Here is a 17,833-nt window from a genome sequence, read left to right on the forward strand (position 1 = left end):
TGTCCCTGAAGTCATTTCTGATGTACTAGGCTTTGATATTTCTAGCTGACGATTTTCAATATTTCGTAACAACCTCGTTGACGGGAGACTAACACTGATATCTCTGCACGGAGAGAAGAAGTTTCCACATCGTTGGGTATTTCTGATAAAAAAAATTGGATGGACTGAATCCTTTCGATGTCATCATCACTTTCAGCATCAGAAAAATCTTGACCATCTTCACTCCCAGAAGGAATATTCAAGAAATCTTCAATATCTTCATCACGCAATCTTCTTCGCGACATTATATGCAAAAAAATCAAAGAATTCATAAGAAAAGTTATTATAAGTATGTATAAGTGAAAACAGACACTAAAGCTCAGCAGTCGTCGTGGCCTAAAGGATAAGTCATCCAGTGCATTCGTGTGGAGCGATGCACCGGTGTTCGAATCTCGCAGACGGGTACAAATTTTTCTAATTAAATACGTACTCAACAAATGTTCACGATTGACTTCCACGGTGAAGGAATAACATCGTGTAATAAAAATCAAACCTGCAAAATTATAATTTGCGTAATTACTGGTGGTAGGACCTCTTGTGAGTCCGCACGAGTAGGTACCACCACCCTGCCTATTTCTACCGTGAAGCAGTAATGCGTTTCGGTTTTAAGGGTGGGCTAGTCGTTGTAACTATACTGAGAACTTAGAACTTATATCTCAAGGTGGGTGGCGCATTTACGTTGTAGACGTCTATGGGCTCCAGTAACCACTTAACACCAGGTGGGCTTTGAGCTCGTCCAACGATCTAAGCAATAAAAAAAAACAACGTACCGTATGTGGAACATGCATAAAAATATGATTTACTGATGTATATGAGTTACGTTTACTATTGTAATGTAAAGAAAAAAACTTGCCTCTGCAAAATATACACTTCGTTACAGTTCGTTTAATATTTTTAAATTCAAACACGTTCCACTTTCATTCAAATTTCACACTTTATACCTATAACTAAAACGCGAACGACATCTTTAGGTGAGGTTTCGTATTACAACAATGCTAAATGTCTGTAGCTTCTATCAATATGTCAATAGATGTCACTATTTCTTGTTTTATAGCCAAAGGAACGAAAGACGCACACAGAAATAATATCAAGATATATAGAACGGCGAGGTGGGCGCGGCACCCGTGCCAAAACCATGCACTTTAATGCATGCTTTTCTAAACGCATTCTCATTACGCAACCGAATGGTAAGCGGTTGACGTCGCCCAAAGTACGTCATTACGAATCCTCCTGATCCATTAACGGTGCTTTTAGGGACCACAAGCACCGGTCACCGTCCTCGTCGAACCCGTCGCTTGCGAGGAAGGGCTCAACGAGCGAATTAGCCCATAGACACAGCCCACTGAGTTTCTCGCCGGATCTTCTCAGTGGGTCGCGTTTCCGATCCGGTGGTAGACTCTGCGAAGCACTGCTCTTGCTAGGGTCAGTATTAGCAACACTCCGGTTTGAGCCCCGTGAGCTCACCTACACACGTTTGCTGAAATAGCCTATCAAGGCTATCAGCATAGGTAGGAAAAAAAAAACTACTTCTATAAACACTTTGTAGGTATGTATTTTTTACTTATAGGATGTAACCGAAACACCTAGAGAAAAAAGGTTAAGAAATCAACTGTTACATGCACAAAATATTATTACAAAAGAAAAATTAAAGGTTAAACGGCTTCGAGAGCAAAATCGCAGAAAAACGAAAAAAAATCATAATCTTCAGGAAATAATAAAAAAAAGCTTACTGATAATTCACTACTCAGAGAATAAATTGCTCAAATATTAGGGAGTATAAACATAACACGTGAATTGTATGAGAGACAGTTACAAAATAATAATTAATTATCTCGTTCAAAATACTCACCAGTGTTGCGGAGTTTTGCTCTTACTCTTTTTTTTTTTTTTTTTTTTCCACATGAGAAAATCGCCGGATCCCCACCCGCGCGGCAGGTGGGGTATGTGGGAGTTGAACCTCACTAAAAACTCCTGCCGCTCACAACCGGCGCCCTACCTCGGACCGGGCCGGAGCCCAGTCGGGGCTATTGAAACGGCGGGACAGGGTTGACGCAGAGCACATTACATCCATCCCACCGTCCCACGGACGCCAGACCGGCGGCCGCCAGCGACACGACCACCGGTTCCCTCGTTCAGCGGGCCGAGAGCCCGCTTTGATGGCGCCGCGTTACACCTTCCCCCAGAGCGGTCGGGGGAACGCGGTCCACCATCACCCGGCTTCCTATTGCGGGTGAACGTGCAAAGCACGCCACCCCACGTCTGGGTCTCTCCCCGCACAAAACGGGTGGGACCCCTAGCTCTTAGGGGGCCAGGTCACGGATACGACCCCGGTCCCGACCCCCTGCTCGGCGGCGGCGGGTTTCTGCGTAGTGAGGAGAGCTTTCCCTCACTCGCCCCGCCGCCTCCTTCTGCGAGATGGTGCACTCGCAGAAGTCGAGCATAGCCTTCCATGACTCATCGCTGCCAAGCATCGACGCCACGACGCCAGGCAGCGACAAGTCAGGTCCTATCTTTGCGACCAGGACACGGCGCTGCACCTCCCACGCGGGGCAGACAGCGAGCGTATGCTCCGCCGTGTCCAGGTCGTGTCCACAATGGTGACACCTCGTCGTCGGCTCAGCCCCTATCCGGCGCAGATACTTCCCGAAGCATTGCTCTTACTCTTAATTATTATTCGCCCAAAGCATTTAATTATGTTAGGCAAAAATTTAATATGAGCGTACCTCATCCCCGTACACTTAGAAAATGGTATGAATCTGGAGACGGTGATCCTGGTTTTACCAAGGAGTCTGTAGAGGCTATAAAATTAAAGGTACAGTCTGTTGATTTTCAGTTATTTTGTTGTTTAACTGTAGATGAAATGGCAATAAGGCCAAAAATTTAATAGGATGGTACTCAATTCCATGGCTATATTTACTTTAAAGAAAACTTGCAAAATGATCAAATTTGTGAAGCCAAAGAAGCACTAGTGTTTTTGGGTAACTTGCATTAATGGCAATCTTAAAGTACCAGTTGGGTATTTTTGGTAAATCTATCAATATAAGGCTATCAATAATAAAATTTAATGTTTCCGAAGCGAAGCGAGGGCGGGTCGCTAGTTATTTAATAAAGGAAAAGGCATTTCACAGGTTTAGATTTTTAAATAAAGAATTTAATGTATTTTGAAATCGTTTTATTTACACCTTGTCACTATAATCAAGTTTTACATTTTATAAGTAATATAAAAATTAATCATCACCGTAAAATAAATTTAAACCTGCAACACTGTTTTAGACGTCAGACTACTGGTCATCGAATACTGCTTGGTCGTATGGCCGTCTGGATCGGTACCACTATTCTACCTATCTCTGTTATATAAATTATACATACGATTTTTTTCTACAATAGAATGTAAGACTGATATTATTTGTTGAGAGGGTGGCGGCATTCATGTTGCGATACCTATAAGCTTCATAACCACTAAAACCAGCTTGGCCGCTAGTTCAACGATCCATAAAAAAAACAGAACAACCATTTTTATCAAACAAAAAAAAACGACTTAAAAACAACAATTAGTACATAGATTTTTATTTAAAACTACAATTTTGCTAAAATCAAAACAGTAAACAGAACGCAAAAGCATCTGCCGTAAGCTACTTCAACTAGGATTTTTTATTATGTAGGTATGCATGATTCTATTATGACTTTGTTTTAATATATATTTATTAATAAAAACTCATTTTGAGACATTCTCGTTCAGCATTTTCAAAAGATAATTGAGTTATTATTTTGAGCAAACCTAACGTTTTTAAATCTTGCGATGTAATAATTTTTTCCCTATTTAATAATACGCCACGAACATACTAAACATAATATCTTACACGTAAGTAAATATATAATTAAAAAAATATTATCAGTGCAGTCTTAAGTAATTCAAAATAATATCAACAACTTCGTATTGACCTTTAAAGATATGTAATTAAATATTTTTCGATAGGTAGGTACTTTCATTATTGGTTTGAGAAATCCTACGAAATATAATTCCAAATTTTTGAACGATACAACAATGTCGTTTCATTAGCAAATATTTGTAGCCATATACGAAATAAGTACCTACAAAATATTCAAAAATAGGAGTATTAATCTATTCGAATTGAATATTTAAAAACTTAACAAACATACAAAGTTTATTACGAAACTAAAATGACATACAAAGAACCTTAAGCATTTATTTGTTACTTAATAAACCATTTAATATCAAGTAACTTTTATTAGTTTTATTTTATTTGAAACAATATCAAAACACGTAGTACAGAACAATAAACATTTGACAACGATTTTTAATTTAAAGAGTTATTTAACACACACAATACAACATTCATATTTTGATAATAATTAAGTATTTTTAATTAGAATGTGCTCAAACTAGCACATTTATAAAATTACAATAGATGCCTAATACGACCTCGTTTTTTTAAATTCCATATCTGGTTCGTTATTGTAAGAAAACATCATTGTTAACAAAACAACTAGAAAAAGAACTTCATTTAAACAGTAAGTATGTACCTACTCAAATAACCAAACTGCACCATTTAGATTTGTGAGGGATAAATAATCAAAGGCAACATTAATAACGAACACTGTGTTACTTGTGTTAGTAACGCATCTTGATAAATAATTTTAGTTTTCCATAACCTCAGTTTCACGGCTGAACTCATCACTTCAATGAATAAAGCTAGAGGACAACAAGTTGAAGTCTATCAATAAAAAGTAGTTTTAACAGTCAATCATCGTTAAAAATTAATAAAAAGTATTAAATTCGTTACAAAATGGACTAAAGCAAACCGTTACAAAGAACTTTACTAAGGCCACGGTTTTTTTTTAGGTTCCTAATAAAATAATTATAACTAATTAATCATAATAATAATAAATAATTAATGATAATACAAACGTTTTATGCCATTACAGAATTTACTACTGCAGTGCCATTTAGAAATTCCTAACCAAATATCAACAATTATTTTTGTACTTAATTAATTATTTCAAAATAGAAATAAATATATTATAGGCTATAGGCCCATAATTTACAGTTAACATTAAGTGAATGTGTTTATGTGAAAATAGTCTTCTAAAATTCTATTTAGTATTTTAAATATAAATAACCTTAATAAGACAAATATCGATAAACATTCCAAAGAACAAGGTCGATTCCATAGGATTCAGCTATGAATTTCATACAAAGCGTACCTATCTAAGCTTCTGTAAAAATAACTATGGATGGGATTTACTTCTTAATATCTTTTTTCAGGTTTGTTGTTTGTTATTTTTTCAAGCACAGGGACATAAGATTTTCGGTTTATGTAAATCTATTTGAGTCGCTGTGTGACGTTTGCTAGAGCGACAGCGAAGGCCTGCAGCGCTGAGAATGGATATTGGAAGTCAAGCGTGTAAGCGTTGCCGTCAATCCGACCGAATTGCATCACCTGTAATTTTTTTAAGATTTACTGCCTAGACAGAACAACGGTTTAACATAGATACTTTTGAACCTGTTCTTGATTATATTTAAAAAAAACGCTTCATTTTTAAACGTTATTTCATAGATGAAAGTTAACGTAACGTTTGGTACAAAATTTACCTGCTTGCCGTGGTATTCAATTTGAAAGTTTTTAGCAGATTCTTGAGTGACACGTCCTCCGAAGTCAAGCTGATACACTTGACTGTTTTCGTTCCACATGGGGGCTTTGTTGTGCATTATTAGCTGGCGTCTCGCATTGTTGTTACGGGACTCGCCAGTATTATTTCCGGACGCTGGATTTCCACCGCGTTTCAACTACAAAGATCAACAGTTGAACGACCCGACAAAGTTGAAAAGCAGTGTGCTTATAGTAGAATTATTTTGTCCGTGCAGTTGGGTCATAAAACATGGCCCGGCTAGGGCGGTGAGCATGTTGCGCGGGCGCAACGTCATTATCGATAAAAACAAATGAATCACTGAAGGCGGGGTGGTATACGAAGGGTGGTGAGACATTGTTATGTTATGAGTCATCTGTACTTAACTTTTTTTTTTTTTTTATTGCCTTTGTAGGCAGACGAGCATACGGCCCACCTGATAGTGAGTGGTTACCGTGCCCATGGACTTCAGCAATGCCAAGGGCAGAGCCAAGCCGCTGCCTACCGAAAACTGCAAACAATAGTTTATAGCCTAACTGCAAATTATAGTACATTATATCGAAGGGGAAATGTGTTTTTATGCATTTGTTCTCTGAATTTATTTAGTGACACAATGTCTACTTCTTTGTTTTGTATCAAAACGGCAGAATTTATTCAAAATAATATTTGCACGTGTTGTTATCAACAATGTGTTAAAATTTTTCACTGAAATAAGAATAGATCCCGAAAAGTTACAAAGTGTTAATTTCTGCCGTTCTCGTTAACTTGCTGCGGCGATATGTGGTGTAAGTTTTCGATTAGTGATTTTTTCTTTTATTTTTATCACTAACCCACAAAATGACAAAACTAAATACACTATCGATAACGCTTATCGACAACAATAATGCGCATCACTATGGCCGTCCATAAGGCTCGTGAGTGGAAGAGAGTGCGAAATACTCGCTTCACCGCTCCGATTTTTTATGACCCAAACTGCACGGACAAAATAATTCTACTACAGTGCGAGTTTCTTAACGTTCTCGATAGCGTAAAAGTTAAGCAAATTTCGTATGCAGTTGAAACAGCGCCCCTAGCGGCAAACGTACGCAAACGATCCCATTCCATACAAATATGAGCTAACTTTTACGCTATCGAGACCGTTAAAAAACTCGCACTAAGCACACAGAACTGAAATTATACGAGAAAGTTACGCGTTAGTCAATACAAACTTTGTTCCTAAGCTGCGCTTTCTGGAAGCTCTCCAGGTCCCTGTAGTTTTTACTGTTGACCTCGTTGTAGCCGTTGGGGTATTCGTCGTCTGAGCTCTCCGACTGCTTCTTATTCCTTCTCCGATTCAGGAGAGGCGAGTTCAACAGTTGCCTAGAAGTTATTAGCAAATATATAATAGTAGAACAGCTATTCAAATTAATAACATTTTCATTGGATTTGTTTTTTTATAACTAATTATAGATAACTTTTTTTTGTTTTTTTTTCCTACCTGTGCTGACAGCCTTGAGAGGTTATTTCAGCTTCTCCTTGACGTATAGGTGATCTCACGGGGCTCAAACCGGGAGTCTGGCTAACACTGGCTCTAGCAAGAGCAGTGCTTCGCAGAATCTACCAACTAATCAGAAACGCGACCCACTGAGAAGATCCGACGAGAAACTCAGCGGGCTGTGTCTATGGGTTAATTCGCTCGTCGAGCGTAATGACGTGTTTAGGGATAAACAACCTTATTGGTGAGGCCGAAGAATATCGTTGGCGGCGGGGCGGCGTGCGGGGCGCGGGAGAGGCGGGCTGCGAGCGGACGGCACGCGGTGTCGCCGGCGCCGAGCTCGAGCCGCGACCCGCCTCCCCACCCGCCTCGTCCTTCGCCGCGCTCGACCCCCGCGCACCCCGCACAGCCAGCAGTCTCAATGCAAGCTGTTCAAGTGAACCTGCACGCGCACAAATAGTAACATGAAATACCTACACAATTTATTTTCATTTCAAATCCTACAAATATGTTAACATATGCTAGGTACCTACTGGCACGAATCTCAAATGCTCGCTAAAGTAGCGGTTAGTTTGTCATTCGTACAGTTACAAAATTAACGTTCGGCCACGTACGTACCGTGCCTGACGGAACCGAAGTTACCGTACCGTAATATTTCCTCACGATGCTCTTCATCCTATGCTGTCAAACTGACTTCCATGAATTTATTTATTTATTTTTTATTACTTAGATGTGTGGACGAGCTCACAGCCCACCTGGTGTTAAGTTGTTACTGGAACCCATAGACATCTACAACATAAATGCTCCACACAGCTTGAGATATAAGTTCTAAGGTTTCAGTATAGTTACAACGGCTGCCCCACCCTTCAAACCGAAACGCATTACTGCTTCACGGCAGAAATAGGCGGGGCAATGGTACCTACCCGTGCGGACTCACAAGAGGTCCTACCACCAGTAAAATTTAGGTGCAATTGTAGAAGTTGAAGAAGGAGCGCTTAAAATCCGTGCCGTGTATACTAATTATTATTGTTTCAGCAGTACCTATTGGTATTTTTAGGATTATCGTGCCCCATGTCGCGTGGGTGTCAATGTGTTTTCTATTGCGGCTAAATTTTACAAAAGCGGTGCGACGTATTGGTTTATATACAAGAGCACATTCGGCTTTACGTTCGCATGCACGTTTACTCGTTTACCTGACAATTTCCAGCGATGGAAGATCTCAGGAGGGCGAGCTGTTAGCCCGTTTTGATTTGCATCGAATACGTCTTTGTCTAGGAGCAGTGTCGCGCTAAGCGTTTGAATGAGGGGAGCGAAGCATCTACTCCAGTACTAACTATAATACTTGCTGTAGTCGGAGTCGCTGTCGGTGGCGGATACCCGCGGGCGGGGTGCCGGGGAGGGGGGTGCCGGGACGCGTTGAGGAGAAGCCCGCGCGCTGCACGTCACGCACACGTAAGGCCTTGGCCCCGCCCCGCGATCCCCGTTCACTCCTAGCCTGCAAACCGTGCACACAGAGAGGCGACGTCCCACCTCGTCTGTTCTTGTGTCCTCATTCGCCGCACTCGGGCGTTGTGCAAGTGTTGGTACCTCAGGCCGCACTTCGGCTCGAACAACCCGTCGGCTACGTTCCACCGATAGGGTCATTTCGCTCGAGTCAAGGCTTCGAGATTTACCACAGCGCCGTAAAGTCGGAGCCTCGCCTTCGGGAAGACGAGAGTCTGCATGGCGCAGATGTCGGCGAGGGCGTGCCCGTCGCCGTGTGTTGACAAGCACGAGACGTCGCGGAGGTTCACCGCGCAGCGCTGCTACGCTGACGTGTGCATGCAGCGGATCTACAAGGTCAAGGTAACCGACGCTGCAGCTCCGTGTCATGGTATCTCGAACAGGTAACGGCGCACACGCGGGGCTGATGGGCACCACGGTGGTCGTGCGGGAGACGCGCGGAGGTAGAGGCTCCACGGGTGGTTCCTCATCGATGTACCGGAGTTCGTCATTCCGTTGTCCAGTCTTGTTTGGGTCGCCACGTCGACTCACAACGTCCGGATGCACGTCATGCTCGTGGGTTCTGTTACAGAGCGACTTTAAGATTCTTGTGTTCATATCAGAGGTTTCGTTTCTCCCGCAAATGTTTTTTCGCAGCTTCGACAGACAATTATCGGTGACAAGGCCATCACACTTTTTGATCGTGACCTGGCGACTCGGCTCGAGTCCTAGGTTGAGGCCGTAAGGTTGTTGCTCAATGGCGCTCAAGTTTCCCTTGAGACCGGTCGAGTCGGTGCGGACAGTGTATTCGGTACGTCCTCCGCAGAAGTCTCCGCGACCACCGCACGACACAGTCTGCGGGGACGGTCGTTCGAAAATGATGTCGGTTGGGGCGACGGCGTTCTTGGGCGACTGCAACGTGGGTACGGAGCTCTCGCAGCGCAGCGGGGAGATCGCGTGTCGGCCGGAGACGGCTGCGGAACTGTTGATCCGACGCTCTGAGCCGCGTACGGCTGCCGTGTAGACGCTCTCGGGGACGTTGTTGACGGCGTCCGTGGTGTCGATGTACGGGAACTCATCGTAAGATTCGGCTCGCGCGAGAGACGGGACCGACGTATTATTGTTTGGGTTATAAATCTCACTCTGGTTAATGAGGTTGTTCGTGTTATTTATCCTCTCACTTAGCGTCAGCTTCCTCCTGATATTATTGTTGGTGTGTGACGGGGAATCATTAGAATCATTCGAATGAAAAACTTCCTCTTCGTCCTCGGAGAATATGTTAGGGTTGAAGGAGGGATCAGGTCCGACGGGATAATCGTCTCTCAGTTCGGTTATCGTGAGCGTCATCTGTCTCGGTTGGAGATGCAATAGAGATGTCTTATACGTGACTTGACCTAAATTCGCCGGAACGTTTTTCGCTAATCCGTGCATTTTAAATTTTGTTCCCCAAATATTAGACGTGACTTCCACTAATCGAACATCCTGGAATATAATCAATAGGTTAGTAAAAAAAATCGTTGATAGTTGAACGTGACAACGTCATAACAAAATACTGATGGAATGGTCTCATTTTTCAATTATCGCAAATATCGTTGCTATAAACAATTGACACCACATTCACTTTTCACTGAACTTCATACATGACGAAAACATGGAAATGTATTATTGTATAACAGCTGCCCACGCGGATGCATCGCTCACTCAAGTAGGAGAGAGACAGATGTCGAACGCTGCCGAACGCGGAGGCCGATTGTGCCTCTTTGTCGCTCGTTGGGCGCTCTCGCTTGCCCTTCAAGCCTTAAATGGAACGCCTCAGAGCGAGGTAACGCCGCATGAGTCATGTTTTTTCGTGCGTGCAGCCGGCTCCATCGAATTATAAGACGTTGTCACGTCAAAATATTACTACGGATTTTGGAGATTTGGCAATGAATACGAACTTCGGGTAATGAGTCGATGTATGCTAGTTCATCGGGCGGCTCATCTTTCTCGGTCGCGGCGCGTACTTTCCGTCGTTCCCGAGCCCGCCTGCGTCTCTGCAGCCGTGGAGATCCGGAGCACCCTTATGAGCGACACATACATGACTTATTTATAGAAAAATAATAGTTTAAAAAAAACAAAAACAAAAACGCTTTTACAGAAAATCCAACTAAAAAATAGAAAATAAATTTTAATAATTTTGAATTAAAAATAGTGTAAGAAAAAATGATTTTATTATAAAAAAAGCGTGGGGTGCATGGTATCAGTAGCTATAAATACTTTATGAACAGATATGAGTAGAAGGGCTATTTTGATAATATCCTGAAAAGCAAGTACCCCACGCTTTTTTACAATTGCCTTTCGTTAGTCACGCTAAAACTCGAGAATAGCTGGACCGATTTGGCTAATTTTAGTCTTAAATTATTTGTGGAAATCCTGAGAATTTTTAAAAGGTAGATAAATATGAAAATGCTCGGAATTTAACAAAAATAATAATTTTGTTTTCCCTTTGATGTGTCCCCCGTCGGACGGAATCCTTTATCCTTAATTTATACAAAATGGATGGTATGGACATGTGATGAGACGAAATGAAAATGAGGTTGGTAAGAGAGTGTTAACTATGAATGTTGAAGGATATAGAGAAAGAGGTAGACCTAAGAAGAAATGAATGGATTGCGTGAAAGACGATATGGGTAAGTGGAGAGTGAGCGAAAAAATGGTATATGATAGAGGAGTATGGAAGGAGAAAACATGTTGCGCCGACCCCAGGTGACTGGAAGAAGGGCAGGATAATGATGATGATGATGAATGATATTTATACAAAAATTTGGGTATTTTATTGATCGATTGAGGCACTACGAAGTCTGCCGGGTCAGCTAGTTTGGATTAAAAAGGGATACCTTCTTCGCGTTCTGTATCGGACGAGGAAGTGTGTGTGGTGTCGTGGAGGGCGCGCGGGGGGCGGGGCGAGGCGCGCAGTTCACCGCTGGACGAGCTCCCGGTGCCGCCGCTACTGCTACTGCTGCTGCTCTCGCGGACTGGCATCGATGACGTCACTTGACCTAATTTCAAAGCAATGTCGTTCAAAGGCATTTTATTACTAACTGCCTTTGAATTTGCTCACGTTACTTACTGGTAACAGTCGTATTTTGTGTATGTATATATATCGACGCTTGAAAAGCCAACGTGACTAAGCGACAATAGCTGCTTTATACATAAATGATAGGCAATAACCATATTCGATGCGCAAAAAATATGTATTTCTAGGTCTATTAAAATCATTTCAATCCTACAGCTAGATTCGTTAAAATAGATTTTTTTTCAGGTATTTCAACTTTAAATTAGTCTACTGTAAAGTTCACGCATTGTCGCTTAGTTACGTTTGCATTTCAAGCGTCGATATGTTACGGTAAAAGTAGATATTGCGGTAAATGTACAAATTTTCCGGTAAATGTGCACATTTGCCTCCTCGTTTGGGTAATGTGCATTCAACTAACATTTACAATTTCAAAGAAGGAAAATGTACATTGAATTCACAATGACCATGTCGTTTTGGTAAATGTGAGCACGGCATACAAAATACAACCTAACCTTTTTTTTTATGATTGAGAGATTACTGGTGGCCCGAAGGCCTTTCCAGTTTCACCAGGACAGGTGGGCGAGCAAAGGCTCAGCCAGGAGGGGTGGGATTTGCTAACAGCTGCCCGAGCGCCTCCGAAGGAGACCTAACAACTCAAGAGCAATTGCTTCGCGAATGAATCTACTACCGGATCGGAATTGCGACCCGACAACCTAACCTACGACATGCTATATAATATACAAAGAAAAGTATGTTTTGTTTGTCATTTACATTTTTTAATTACCTAAAATAATTTACGTTATTAAAGCCTTTTGTATTATGTTTATTGAAATAAATATTTTTTTGCTGCAACAACATTATTAATTTATTTATTGTATTCCAACTTTTCTTAAAACATGAAGGTAAGTGTATACATTTACCAAAACGTGAAGGCAAGAGTACACATTTGCCGGGAAATGTACATATACATTATATTCAGTTCACATATACCTAGCTTTTTGGAAAATGTGCACATTTACCGTTAAAAGTGTACATTTCCCAAGAGTGTACATTTACCGTAACATGTATGTATGTAACAACTTTTATTTAGTACATGTAATAACAAATTTACGTTCCACGTACGTACGCCGTTTACGTTGTAAATGCTTATGGGCTCCGATAAACACTTAACATCAAGTGGACTGTAAATTCGTCCACCCAACTAAGCAATAAACAAAAATGTCACCATTCTGACGTGAAGCCTCATAGCATTTTACTGGTGGTAGGACCTCTTGTGAGTCCGCACGGGTATGGTATCACCGTCCCGCCTATTTCTGCCGTGAAGCAGTCATGCGTTTCAGTTTGAAGGGTGGGGCAGCCGTTGTGACTATACTGAGACCTTAGAACTATATCTCAAGGTGTGTGGCGCATTTACGTTGTAGATGTCTATGGGCTCCAGTAACCACTTAACACCAGGTGGGCTGTGAGCTCGTCCACACATCTAAGCAATAAAAAAAAAAAAAGCATTACATACCTTCGGCCTCTTTTTATGCAGTGTGCGTAGTGCGAGTTTTTTAACGTTCTCGATAGCGTAAAAGTTAACTCATATTTGTATGGAACGGGATAGTTTGCCTATGTTTGCCGCTAGGGGCGCTGTTTCAACTGCATACAAATTTAGTTAAATTTAACGCTATCGAGAACGTTAAAAAGCTCGCACTAAGCACACTGGGGAATCCATTTACGGCAGCGGACGGGGAACTTTTTTAATTATTACCTCAAAATATTTTAGTGTAAATTGATATTACTCCATGGCGAAGAACAAAAAAAAGGAAATCGCTTCTTTGTAGCATATTTCATATTATAGCCCCCATGATAATCTTGAATTTGAAATTTTTTTTTTCTTTTCGTTTCATTTCGTTTCATCGAGTTTGAAATCACAAAGATTATAAAGAAGTTTCACTTCAATATATACTTTTTACTTACAAAAGTTTCATTTTTACCCCCCAAAATTTCAATTTACCCCATTTGGGGTAATTTACCCCGGTTCCCCGACCGCTCATTTACGGATACCCGGGCGAGGGGTACATACCTTCGGCCTGCGGATCGAATATAACGAACTCTGGTCGTATCTTGCTGGTTCGGCGGCCCTTGAGCAGCGGCACGAGTCCGCCGAGGTGTTCGAGGTACAGCGTGTAGGCCCCGGGCTCCTCGTCGTCGTGACGCAGCATGGTACAGTGCAACCTCGCGCCTGTCGCCGGGGGGCGGGACACGAAACGACGCAGGTCACTCATTTCCGGAACGTTGCACTGTGAAATAATTCCTAACTTAATAAATGTATCAAATGTCAACGAAGTATTAAGAACGAGTATTAAGCGGTAGGCAGCGACTTAGCTCTGCTCCTAGCATTGCTAAAGTCCATGGGCGACGGTAACTATTCACTATCAGGTGGGCCGTATACTCGTCTGTGAACCAAAACATGTCGTCGGATCCTCCGGATCCACTCTCAGTGCTTTTCATGCTCTCCAAACTAGGCCATAGACACAACCCACTGAATTTCTCGCCGGATCTTCTCAGTTGGTCGCAATTCCGATCCAGCGCTAGATTCAGCGAAGCTCTTGCTAGAGCTAATGTTGGTAAATTCTCTCAGGTTGAGCCCGTAAGTTTAGTTAACTGTCCGAGCATAACTAAATTAATTCGAGAAAAAATTCTATGCGTTTGCATTAGCATTAATAATTTTTATTTTATTTTTTATTGCTTAGATGGGTGGACGAGCTCACAGTCCACCTGATGTTAAGTGGTTACTGAAGCCCATAGACATCTACAACGTAAATGCGCCACCCACCTTGAGATATAAGTTCTAAGGTCTCAGTATAGTTACAACGGCTGCCCCATCCTTCAAACCGAAACGCATTACTGCTTCACGGCAGAAATAGGCAGGGTGGTGGTACCTACCCGTGCCGACTCACAAGAGGTCCTACCACCAGTAATCACGCAAATTATAATTTTGCAGGTTTGATTTTTATTACACGATGTTATTCCTTCGTATGAAATATCCATAAAGATCTAACATGGAAACATAAAAGGGAGCGTTGCGTACTCTGATAGTGTGCGAGAAGAGGTTGTGCAATGCGGGTTGAAGACGCGGCGGTAGCGGCAGTCTGGCGGCGAGTCGCGGGTGTCGCAGCGCCTGGGCGGCCCGCACGCGCGCCAGCAGCTGCAGCGGCGCCACGACGCGCCACACGCGGGCCGTGCACACGCCGCCGCCAACGCCCACAAACAGCCGTCTAGCCGCGTGACCCCACGTCAGGGCCGTCACACGCGCCTGGTCGCACAACATCACAACACTAGATCGCTTATACCAGCGGTCGGGGAACCGGGGTAAATTACCCCAAAAGGGGTAAGAATGAAATTTTTGTGAGTAAAAAATATATATTGAAGTGAAACTTCTTTAGAATCGTAAAATTTTTAGTTATTGTTTTCTTTTCAAAATTATCATGGGGGCTATAATATGAAAGATACTAAAAAGAAGCGATTTCGTTTTTTTTGTTCTTCGCCATGGGGTAATATCATCTTACACAAAAATATTTTGGGGTAATAATTAAAAAAGTTCCACGACCGCTGGATTATACATTTAATCTATACTAATATATATAAATTTTATAAATAAGTACTGTGACTGGGTACTACGAAATGTTAAATAGGCAATAGTTTAGTTTAGATCGTTAACGTGATTTTATGATCAGAATAAAATGTGAATTAAATTCGAACCTGAATTGAAAAAGCGGTATTGGAGGTGATCAACGAATGGAAAAGAACAATATCGGCTTGATAATCGCTAGATCTATCTATCTATACTAATATATAAATCTACTAGTGGTTTTTACTTTTTACGGATGTTCCGTTATAACTACTGAACCATGCATCCGATTGACTTGAAACTTGTTATCCGTGTAGAAAATACATGGATAGGCTAATAGTTATATAAGTGCTGGACTCCCTACGCCAGTTGCGGGGGCGTTAATGATGAGAATCTTTGTGGGGGTGAGAAATAATAATGTTAATTTTAAATGGCCAGCGAAGCGGACGTGTACAGCTAGTAATTCATATATATATATTCATGCATATATTCATAGCCATAAAAATGTATATATATAAAAAGGGTGTTGATTTTTTCAAAACAATAAACAGTTGCTTTCATGCAAATTTGATGAAGTTTCAAAAGGGTATGAGTTTAAATTAAACAATCGATAGTCTATATTTTTACCTTAAAAAAACATTTTTTTTAACTTCTGTTATGGATTACATAATAATACAATTTATTTAATACGCTGTGGTTTCAATTTTTTTTATATCGTAACACCTTATTATGAAATTAGAAATAAGTAAGTTAGAAACATATACGTATTTCTCGTTGTGGGATAGCTTTGAAATTTTATGCGCTGTATCCGCAAAATCCGGAAGTCGCTGTTCCTAACCAGGGTTCTCAGAGTTATCTTAAAAAATTTATATCTACGTATTTCAGAAGTAACTTTGATGGTGCTGTCATAAAAAAGGCTTAAAGAATTTTCTGTTCGGGAAAATATTATGTTCCAAAATTACCTGCGTAAAAGGAATCGGTACAGTGTAAATAAGCACTCCCGTGTCTGAGTAGAACTTCACTATGTTCTTATAAGGTGGTGAGTCGGCAGAATCATCAATATCTGTGAACATCAAACATATTGGACTCCAACACAATCAAACTAGAATAGACAGGTATATTTACTAAATGATTGATATGGTCTTTTAAATTTTATTGGAAACCCTTCGGAATAAAATGAATTTATTCATTATAAATACACTTTTGGCTCATTTGTACAAAATTTGGGTTCATGCGGCCACTCGAAAGCCACTTAAATTCAGGTTACGGAAAAGGTAATCCATGATAAGGAAATGAAATTAAATCTATACATTGTAGAAGTCAAGATAATGAAAAACGAGAAGAAATGTTAAGAGTTTGTGCCCGGCAATTTCCGTACCGTCTATAAAATCGAATAGTCAAGACACATAATAACAAATCTCCGAATGTATAATCTTATAGTACATTATCATTACCCTTCCCAAGGAGGGAGCGTTAGGGCGTTATGTAGGTATTATTTTATTTAACATGATCTTTCAATTCAAGAGTAACGAGTCTGAAACTCCTTCAATAGTACGATAAGTGAATACTGAATGAGACTACTGAATGAACTGAATACTAACTGAATACTGAATGAGACGACATACTGAATGAGAAAATGAAGCAAGTTGATAGTAAAATATAATTTCATTGTTACACCTGATTAATAGGAAATTTGTATCATGAAAACTATACTGAGCAATTTAATTTCCCAAAGATTCTTACAATATCATGTTTCTGATTCAACTAAAACGACTTTTATAGTTTAGTTTTTCATTCTATTATTTCCCACATTTCGAATACTTCAGTTTTCGTGGTGAATTGTAGAGTCAAAAAAGCGTTAAAGTAGTTTTAATAGTCTGCGATTTAAGGAAATACTGTTTCTCACTTGTTACTATTTGGATCTGAGGTGTTGCTACGTACATCGGAAGTAATACTATGTTGCTGTAGGACTGTAAGAGGTGCTTTTCATTTATGGCCGTATATAAACCGATAGAGCCACGGCGCCGCGGCGAGACCATTAATATGGGAGATCGTAAATTTTGTTGTACAGATTGAAAAGAAGCGGCCAGACCGCAGCTCGTTTATCAAACCGTTGCAATAGAACCTTTCACGGATCCGATTTCTCACACTTCTCTATTAAATTACATATTTGGGTAAAACGCCTTATTATAATACATTCAGATTCTTTACCATTGGAAATAAATGTTTTCACGCTGTTATTTTGGTAGATAAAACTTACGTAACATTACCAAATCATTGATTCATAAACAATTATCTAAAGGTTATAACGCCATAACGTAAATTATCTACTGATTAGTTTTATTTCCACTCAGGGTATTATGGTCTCCTTAGACCTTGCCTGGTGTTATATTAGATAATATTAACATCACAGCAAGGTCAGCGAGTATGGATCGATTAAGAAAATTAAACACAATTCTCATTTCCGTAATACTGTAAGAACACAATACCACTTTGTTGTATGTTCATCTACTTTGAT

The 17,833-nt window shown here is 40.8% G+C and overlaps 1 protein-coding gene across 2 annotated transcripts in view; it reads right to left on the reverse strand.

The window, feature by feature from the left end:
• Nucleotides 1-3,590: 3,590 nt before the first annotated feature.
• The window catches only part of LOC101746401 (tubby-related protein 4), a 38,601-nt gene continuing 24,358 nt past the window's right edge, over nt 3,591-17,833 (reverse strand). The window contains exons 6-15 of one of the 2 annotated variants that reach the window (XM_038012833.2): nt 16,278-16,378; nt 14,776-15,000; nt 13,768-13,984; nt 11,521-11,682; nt 10,582-10,703; nt 8,497-10,126; nt 7,400-7,604; nt 6,897-7,047; nt 5,654-5,848; nt 3,591-5,501 (exon numbers count right to left, since the gene is read on the reverse strand). In XM_038012833.2, coding sequence (XP_037868761.2) covers nt 5,385-5,501; nt 5,654-5,848; nt 6,897-7,047; nt 7,400-7,604; nt 8,497-10,126; nt 10,582-10,703; nt 11,521-11,682; nt 13,768-13,984; nt 14,776-15,000; nt 16,278-16,378 — 3,125 coding nt within the window. In that variant the 3' untranslated portion in view covers nt 3,591-5,384. The remainder of the gene's footprint in view (nt 5,502-5,653; nt 5,849-6,896; nt 7,048-7,399; nt 7,605-8,496; nt 10,127-10,581; nt 10,704-11,520; nt 11,683-13,767; nt 13,985-14,775; nt 15,001-16,277; nt 16,379-17,833) is intronic. The other variant, XM_038012834.2, reaches the window with a different exon arrangement.

The sequence above is a fragment of the Bombyx mori genome, chromosome 9, assembly GCF_030269925.1.
Source record: "Bombyx mori chromosome 9, ASM3026992v2".
Classification (NCBI taxonomy): domain Eukaryota; kingdom Metazoa; phylum Arthropoda; class Insecta; order Lepidoptera; family Bombycidae; genus Bombyx; species Bombyx mori.